The 9,496-nt window shown below is 31.7% G+C and overlaps 1 protein-coding gene across 1 annotated transcript; it reads right to left on the bottom strand.

Annotated features, from left to right (window-relative positions):
- Positions 1-3,407: 3,407 nt before the first annotated feature.
- LOC116010442 (polyadenylate-binding protein-interacting protein 8-like) lies at positions 3,408-8,398 on the bottom strand. Its single transcript, XM_031249856.1, has 10 exons — positions 7,742-8,398; positions 6,551-6,661; positions 6,415-6,459; positions 5,845-5,917; positions 5,625-5,737; positions 5,441-5,500; positions 5,189-5,236; positions 5,039-5,107; positions 4,047-4,108; positions 3,408-3,713 (listed from the first exon to the last, which is right to left on the bottom strand). Exons 1-10 carry the CDS (start codon positions 8,096-8,098, stop codon positions 3,656-3,658), a joined length of 996 nt encoding a protein of 331 aa, XP_031105716.1. The 5' UTR covers positions 8,099-8,398; the 3' UTR covers positions 3,408-3,655.
- Positions 8,399-9,496: the final 1,098 nt, after the last annotated feature.

The following is a 9,496-nucleotide window of genomic DNA, read 5'->3' as shown; positions in this document are numbered from 1 at the left end:
GAAAAAAAAAAAGAGTTTTTAATATTAAATGTACGTTGTGAGAAAAAAATATTTTAGCAAAACATCATATGCCCAACATACCTTATATAAGGTTGATAATAAAAAGTCTTGGAGATTATTATAATTTCTTGTAATATTAGTGCATTATTATGCCCCCCCCCCCCCCCAACAAAAAAAAAACAAAAAAAAAAACACTGCATATATATGTTTTAACAACACAACAAGAAGAAGTTGGAGATCTGGTCCTTATAACTTCCCATAATATTACTGCATTATGCAATAATAATAATAATAATAATAATAATAATAATACCTAACATATGTTATTTTGTTTATATGCATATTATAAGGTTGATAACAAGATGTCAGAGATTTACTTGTTTCATATTAAATTTTAAGGTGTATTACATGTATAGGAAAATTTGTGTTGTACATAAACGTATTTATGCATTTTATATACTTTAATTTACAAATTTGTACATACATCTAACAAATGTATGACAAATCTCATATTATAATTTCAACTAAATATATAATAACATCAGTTATATACAAACAACATATAAATATATTTCTTATAATATAACTTCATATATTTAAGGAGAATATACTATACCCACGTAATTAATTAAGTGCTAGCTAATAACCAACACCCGGCCTATAACTTTGAAGTCATACCTAATTAAGAAAGACCCACCCTCAAGTTATGAGTTGTGATCAAAAATTTAAAACGGCCCTAACTCCTGAAATAATTCATTAATTGATCATTTGATTGTATTATATTATTATATTTATCGTTTCAAGTAAATAAAAATAACAACACATACAATGAAAAATAATAATAATAATAACAACACATATAGTGCATGTTTTAGTTCACGTCCATTAAACAAAATCTATAAAAATAGGTCATTATAATTTAAAATTATGTATTTTAAATGATAATATTTATATTTAATTAAAGTGTTTTTTTTTACAAGTAATAAATATGTATAGTTATTTCTAAATATAGATATTTTCTTTGGTGGAATATGGCACCATGTACCGTACCGCAAACTCGGGAGATAATGTATAGAAAATGAATAAATATAATTACAAAGTTTAAACTAATTTAACCACTTTCATACATAGTACTATTGTTTGGTTCACCCACTAATTAAGACAGATCATATCGAGGGGATAAAACTAATAATGTTGTTGTTTTTAGTTATATGTTTATGTGTAGTTGTATATATATGTGTGTGTGTAGGTGTAGTGAAAATGTGAAATGAATGGTTTTTGATGTACTATAAATGTACGTTTGCCTACCCTAACCATAATGCAACCTCCAACTGCACTAACTTCTCCAAATCACCGAATGATCTCATTAGTTGTTCCCATTCCTTCCAACCATTCTTTTGTCTTCCCATTACGTACGTCATTATTTGGTATCAACTCTTTTTGTTTTGTCTCAAATGATAGAGTGTATGTGCATGTATGTATGCATGTGTATATATGTGTGCACCCTCCCCCTCAAACCACAATGAGATCTGGTGATCGAGTAGGTGAAAGTGTGAAACATGATTCTCATTCAAAAAAGTTACCAAGTTTAATACTTGTCAACAATGGAGCACTATATTGAATAATCTTTAACCAAACTTATTTGATATGATTATTGAAATGATTCATACTATAATTTTTAAAAATAAAAATCACTCCACGACATGTTATTGTTATATTAATTTTTTTTTTTGTATTTAATTATTGTATAAAATCTTATTAACTCGTAGTCCGAATTCTGGATAGTCAATTCATGTTTACCCAATAAAAATAATTTATTTTAACCTAATATGTAATGCCATTTCTAAGGAGTGAAAATTATAAAATGATTTTAGTTGGAAAAAAAATAAAGATTATAGATTAAATAATTCATCTTTTTTATTATTATTTCTTTTTTATGGATGGAGATCAGATAGATAATTTACCTGACCTAAATTTTAATATAATAAACCTAACTTAATTACTAACAACGGAGTACAGTTTCCAAATATTGTAAACTTGTAAGTACACATATCTGGTCAGGAGAGTAGTGCACCTAAAACTTACCTCTTTTAATTAAATTTTTATTTCTGTGGTTGAATTTTGTTCCACCTATGTACCTCTAGCTATTAGCCTATAGTAAATGCCAACAATTCTGCCCATTTTTCATCTTCTAGCTACCCGCTATAATTTGCCAAAAATATTATTTAAATTTGTTAGATAACATATTTATTTTCTTCTCACGGGATATGACACATATTATATGTGCCTGAATTTTATGAAACGCTGTAAAACAACAATGACTTTCCTTTCCAACACCTCCCTATCTATTATTTAAGGCTCCATTCGAGAGAGTGGTGACTGGTGAGATTAGAGTGATTGGAACAGTAACATATTAAAGTAATGAAAATATAAAATATAACAGTGTTTGGAGGAATTGACAGTCCCAAATGCAATGTAACCAGACACTCTTTTTAGGTTTTTGGGTGGTGGCCTGGAATTCTTGAAAAGCTCTTCTCAACATGGCACAAAGTAAAGTTGGCAAATTAAAATTATTATATGTATTGCGTAGATCATTAAAAAAAGGTACATTTTAAATATATTAAAAGAACATTAGTTGTATACTGAATATACATTATACAAAATAATATAACTTTAGTACTCAAATAACGTACTTTTCCTTAATATAAGGTACATTTTAATATACTAAAAGTACCTCATTTGTTTAAGTTGGGTGTCCATGTTGCATAATAATCCCGGCCCCTTGAATTGTTTAACAACTCTAAACCTTTCATGAAGACTGCAAAATTCAGTTGTGAAATATAAACATTACCCATGAAAGACGTAACTCAATTCTTTAACCTGTTAACCATATATAGCATATATGCATGAAGTAAACCACGAATTGTAATCAAACATTCACTCTTAAACTAATTTTTGTGATAAAATTAAGATTTTGAGCTGATATAATGAATTTTTGTTATAAAATTAAGATTTTGAGCTTGAACTTTTGTTATAAAATTAAGGGTTTGAGCGGATACAATCCAGATCCACATGGGCAGTATATGATTTATTTTGGAGTGAGAAATGGCATTGGATTCTTGGAGGGGAAATTGATGGTCAAAATCTTCATTGGATTCCAAAGTCAAGATTGCAAACGCTCATCTATATTAATATTTGTGAGTGTGTATATATGTGATCCAATCATTTCTTGTACGGGGCACACTACATGTAACCGCAACCTTGTCCTTTTCCCCAGCACTCCTGGAATTCTTCTGCCTAGCTACCTTATATTTATATTTTGACCCCACCATAACCCATGTGTTTCGCTGATCTGCATCAATCTATTATTATCTACTATACGCACAACTATACATAGCATGCCTCAATTAACGCAACTTCTAAGTCAACATTTCCACATTTAAATTGTTTTCTCAAAGGTCAACACTCAGGTTTCAACAGAATAAATAATTTCTCTTGCCAGGGAAAAAACAAAACATTAAAACAACATGGATGGAAATATACTGAAACCAAGACTACTTTGTTTCACCATCCCTTCAGTCTCCAGCAACTTATGTCGTCGGCTTCCATCAAGGCTTCGAGGCCTTAGCTTGGGCGTCACTGTACCGGAGGATGGCTAATGCTTATCAGTGCGCGAGACTTGTGGCCTCACCGGCGTCTTTGAAGGACTCACCCTGCAATATCAGTGAATTGAATTGAAGTACTTAATTTAGCCACTTCTACTGAAATTTTCTCGAGGAAGATGTGTTAGTTTCATGCAAGCAAGCAAGCTTGGTTGTCAACCCATTACTGCAATGAAGGTGGCTATTATTTGGGAAAGAAGGAAGCTAGGGAGGGCTGTGATAATAATAATAATAAACAGTAGAATGAATGTGAAGTAATTATAGGAAATGATGAGGAGGGAGCAATAAGAATGTGTGGCTGTCGTGATCTCTCTCTCTCTCTCGATCAGATGAAACTATCTTTCATAAGAAAAAGGATAAATAGAACTAGCTCCTTCAACTTACCTGATGTGTTGAGACCCCAACATTTCACCAGAACAGTCCAGCGCCAAAATTGCGCTCTCAGCCTGCACATTTTTATCAACAATCAATTCCCAGTAGGTCAATATCCTCAAATTTTGAATCTCGAGGTTCCTTCATTCAAGGCTAAAGTTACTCACGTACAAGAAGCTGCTAACAAAAATTCAGCATAATAATGCCGTGTCCTTTGCCATTGGATAAAAGTATGACCAAGATACAGATGGAAATAATCTAGACACAAACTGCAACAACAACTTTTTGGAACATACAGACAGTATCATTTGGTATCATACATACTTGAATAAAGGTGCTTTTACTTGGTCAACCACATCCCCTTCTATGTCTTGTCTTTATATAATCCGCAATGCGAATAAATCAAATCAAATGATATCTTAGCCAAAAATTCATAATCAATGCAAGCATTTGCAATACCCACAAAAATATGAAGAACAAAAGAAGTGACAAAATACGCATAATAAATGGTATATCAACTATATAAGCATGCTACTCTAGAAATAAATAAGCAATTAGTATATTTCTTAGCTTAAATACCATTCTGTATTGAAAGTTTCTGTTAGCTTAAATCCATGAAAAAAAGATGGTAAATGGAGTCTAACTATTTTATAGTGCATCATTGAAGCTACTCAACTCGCCCTGTGTGTGCGTGCCCTAGCATATTTGTATATTTCTTTTCTTTTAATGCAATTATCTTATCCTAAAAAAAATGCCTGCTGCCATTTTGAGAAAAATTGAAGAATGCAATTACCTATTTGGCTAGGTGCATATATATAGCATATTAGTAGATGATAGGATAACATTGATAATGCAAGTAACAAATATACTTGAGCAATCTGTTGAGTAATTTTGCACCTTCATGTAACTAGCTTGTAAGAGACACATCCATCAAGTTATAAATAAAAAAAATTGAAGATGAGATCCGAATGCAGAATACAGAAGCTAGGGCAGTATAAACATACCACAACAAATTCAACAAAAGCAATTCGGGTTGAGTGAACTTGATCCCCCAAAAGCCTCAGGCGGGAAACCTGAAAAGAAAATTATTAATGTTAAATAATTTCACTGCTTAGCCAACGTATTGAAATATATGTAGAAGAAAACTTTCTGACCTCGCCACATCTTGTTTCAAAGAATTCTTTAACATCAGTTTGGGAAACCTGTTCACCATGACACCATGGCACATTAATTTGCCAGTAATCAATTAGGATTGAAAGGAAAGTTATTTTTCGACCAGTAAAATTATGTTCATGCAGTGCATCTTTGCAACTATTTGTGAGCTACAGAACACTATATTCCCGGTATATGCTTAAGACCAATAGAAATAAAGCACAGATGATTCCATCAATAAGAAAAAGTTTTACCTTTTTATCAATATTTGTGCAGTAAACTGTCCTAGAACACATCTCACGTTCATCCTCTGACTGTTAAAATAACAACCAAAAAGAAAGAAAAAATGGAGTAACTATTTCCTTGAATAGAAATTGCATTAAACAAGAAGTAATAAATAGGTGAAAAAGCAAATTTCCTTAAAAAATGTGCTCATACCCTGGGAAGGAATGTAGGATTCACAGGCAGGATGGCAGTTTTTGAAGGCAGGACCTTCAGTTGAGAGAAACCTAATATTGTGCCAGAGAGGCAAAGAGCTGCTCTAGCAGAGTCTGCTCAGATTCATTCCAGATGACAAGTCAGTCGGGAAACAACTTACAAGAGCCCAAAGGCATGGTGGCCATTCTATAAAGAAATTGGACCAAAGCATGCAACTTACATTCATCAGCAAACTCCACAAAAGCAAAGCGAAGACGGGAGTGAGGATCACCACAAACACGGCAATCAACAACCTACCCAGCGTGTGTAAAAATAAAAAATGAATTTCCTTATTTTGAACACCTAATCATATCAACTATTTATTAAAAAAACAAAAAAAAACAAAAAAAAAAAACAAAAAAAAAACAACAGCAACAACAACAACAACAACTTCAACAGGAATATATTTAAGTAATGCGAGGGTCTGCTTTCCCTTCTTGTGACTTTGGGAAGTAAGGAATCAAGGCCTAGCCCACTGAATTTACTCTTTCAAGTTTTTAATAAACATGTAGGAAATTTCTAATTTTCTCTTTAAAGGTGAAAATTAACCACTGAATTTTAAAAGAAGCATTTTAAAAGTAACTACTCGTCAAGCTACCCATCATGCCACCACTAAAAGTTTGTCTTCCCACTCTTTAACGGAGAAAAAAAATTCCATAAACCATGCCTTTATATTTTAGAACTCTGTGTATTTAAACCCAAAATTTATATGTGGAATAAGGTTGAAGTTCAGATGAGTAAAGTGACTTACTTGTCCATAGGCACTAAATAAGGCAGCAAGACTCTCTTCAGTGATCTAAATAACATTAAAACACAAATCTTATAGACATCTTAGTCAAAAAGTATAAGGTTCATTTAACATTAATGAAGATCTAATGCATGCTTACATTTTGATCAATGTCAGAAACATAGACTGTTCTCCTGACAGTATCTTCTCTTTGAGCTCTGAAAAGCCTATTGCTTGTTCTCCTTCTACCCTGGTTGTAGTTGTTTCCTCTCTGCAGAAACCAAGTTATTTATTTGCCAGTGAACTATTAAAAAACAGATATTAAAAATCTAGTTAAAAGAAATGTCTGTCCAAACAGACCAAATTAATAGAAAAATAAAAGTTTATAGAACGTCACTCCTTCCATAGTTACCACCACTAGTAAATCCACCATAATTAAACAAAAACTCCACCAAAGTTTTGCTTTGCTGCAATAGACATTAGTGATGATGGATATGAAAACAAAATCATTCCAACATGGAAAGAATCAACTAAATCAATTGCTTGCAAGGAAATGAAACCAGCCATGCAAATTAATGAACTCAAGATAGCGACTTTATTAAGTTCAACCATGTCAAAAAGCACCATTTCGTTGAGACATCCACACTTCAGAAATGTGTTATTTCTAAACCAATTTTTAAAATACATTTGAGCAATTACAAGAAAACGGGAGATGTCACTATGTGCTTTCAACAAACCAAAACCCAGCTATCCATCTTTAATGAACCAAATATGTCACTAATTGTTAACTAGCAAAATCAGTAGACAATAAACCATGAATCAGTTTGCATTTCCAAAATAGGAATGCGCACCAATCATTTGGCTGAGCAAGTGGAGTTTCTAATCCAAAATAAATGAATTTCAATTCTATCCGCCAGGATAAGTAAAATATTAATCTACTGTATGTAGTTGCAACTTGCAAACAAGGAATGAAAAAGCTGCCAAAAACCTTGTTACCTCTCTAAATAAGAGATCTTAGGTTCAATTCTCATTCACCTTAGATGTACCAAAAAAGGCAATATCAATTCCCTTTGCTGCAATCATGCTAACTATTCCACAAAGCTAATAATCAAGCACAAACTCACATCCAAACAACAAGTGAATATAGTCTTGTGACAGTAGATGGGACATGCAAACAAGAAAAAACAAGCACACAAAACAAACATAAAAAGTACATAATTCATCCAATCCAGTATACAAAATCCAGGAATCTACTCAAGTAAAACCCTAGAAGAGTGAAATTTTGGAAGCCATGAAAAGAAAACTCAACAAGTAATATGAACTCAATCAGAATGAAGAACTGAAATTATACCTTTCGATAATTCCGGACACTGTCAGGCCCCCCCAAACCCTTATGAGCTCCCACGAAATTATTGGCTCCAATTTGATCACGATGATAGGAAGAAGGAAAGAACTCCTTCGCCAATGGATTCAACTTCAAAGTCTTCAACATATCAACAAGATCCTGCATTTGATACTCTGATTTCGAGTTCAGGATCGAATTCGGATCAGAATCGGACCCCTTATCACCGTCCAACATGGATTCTGATTTCGCATTAGTGCTGAGATCAGACCCGGCATCGGAAATTTTGCCGGAATCGGCATAATTGTCTGTAGCAGTAGCCTTAACCACTGCTGCCTCACCAGACACCTCCGCGCCAGCAGCCATTAAATCAATCGCCAAAATACACTAAAAAAGGAAGTTATTGTTTAAGAAATCACAACTCAGATGAATCAAAGACTCAATCTTGATGATGCCAAAGATCAATGGCAAAAGAACAGTTTTCAGAATTGGGTAATCTCCATATTTATTTATTTATTTGAAAGGAAGAACTATATTTATTCTCTTACATCAATTGATAAAATGTTATTGAAAAAAAATATTTTCTGGAAATGAAACAAGGAGATGGATAGGAGAGAGAATACGTAGACAGAGAGTACAGAGTTTTTGTGACGAATTTGATTACAAGTGTTGACGGTTTATGAAACAACAAAAAGGTGGCTTTGGCCTTTGGTACTTTTTTTGTCCAACTAACCCAAGGTTAGGTAATTTTATTTTATTATTTTTTTTATACATTATCATAATAAAACTAATATGATATATATGTTTTCCAATTTATGTCAGACTCGTTTTAATTTGCACTCGTCTCTAGACTCTTCCTACGTAGGGAGCCCAACCCCCACCTCACCTATCGCCTCCATCCATAACTTAAATTAAAGAGATCAACCGCTTGTGCTAGTAGTTCCAGGAGTTTGTATAACTAATTTAATTTTATGTTTTTTATTTTAATTTTTTATATTAAATAATTTAATATTAATAATATTTTATAAGTATATCTTATGTGAGAGGGCATCATGTGAAGTAAACTTTATTCATATTTAATTCTTTTTTTTTTGAAAATTATTCATATTTAATTCAAATGTATTTAATAATTTATATTGTATTATATTTTATATTTTATCAGTTATATATGTATAAGTTTAAAACATTTATTAATTGTTAAGTCAACAAAGGAAAATTATTAAATTCCAGGCAAAATTAACATAGACTGACACAACTTAAATACTTTTCCTAATTAGGAGTTTTTAACTAATAATAAAAAAATAATCAACAAATAAAAATTACTTTACCCAAGACTTTGTTCGGTTAACTAAAAATGTACTGTATAATATTACACTGTCAGAAATTACATTGGCCACTCGAATTGTCAGTAAGGTTATGATGGCCGACTGTATTTGCCCTCACTCCTAGGAATTATTATTATTATTATTATTTTGAAACAGGAATTATTATTATTATTATTATTATTATTATTATTATTATTATTATTATTATTATTATTATTTATGGGGTCTTTTAAAAAATCAAGTTCACGAAAAAAAAAAAAAATAATGATACGGACAACGTAGCACTATTTTGATGGGAACGGAGTTTTTGTCGGCAAAATAACTATTCTATCACGTTTTTTTTAATAAAAATAATAAAGTAAAGTATTAATTTTATTTCTGCCACGTATTTTTATTTTATTAGAAGATATTTAAAGAACTCTATGATTGAATTAATCGT

The sequence above is a fragment of the Ipomoea triloba genome, chromosome 2, assembly GCF_003576645.1.
Source record: "Ipomoea triloba cultivar NCNSP0323 chromosome 2, ASM357664v1".
Classification (NCBI taxonomy): domain Eukaryota; kingdom Viridiplantae; phylum Streptophyta; class Magnoliopsida; order Solanales; family Convolvulaceae; genus Ipomoea; species Ipomoea triloba.
The sequence above is the reverse complement of the archived record's forward strand: the minus strand, read 5'-3'. Positions and strand labels throughout refer to the sequence as shown.

Excerpts from the sequence above, each read along its gene's own strand:
- LOC116010442 (XM_031249856.1), bottom strand. The coding sequence starts at position 8,098 with ATGGCTGCTGGCGCGGAGGTGTCTGGTGAGGCAGCAGTGGTTAAGGCT. Across the intron at positions 5,738-5,844 it reads TGTGGAGTTTGCTGATGAAT|ACTCTGCTAGAGCAGCTCTT; the intron begins GTAAGTTGCATG and ends GAATCTGAGCAG. Across the intron at positions 5,108-5,188 it reads TTGAAACAAGATGTGGCGAG|GTTTCCCGCCTGAGGCTTTT; the intron begins GTCAGAAAGTTT and ends TTTTCTTTTCAG.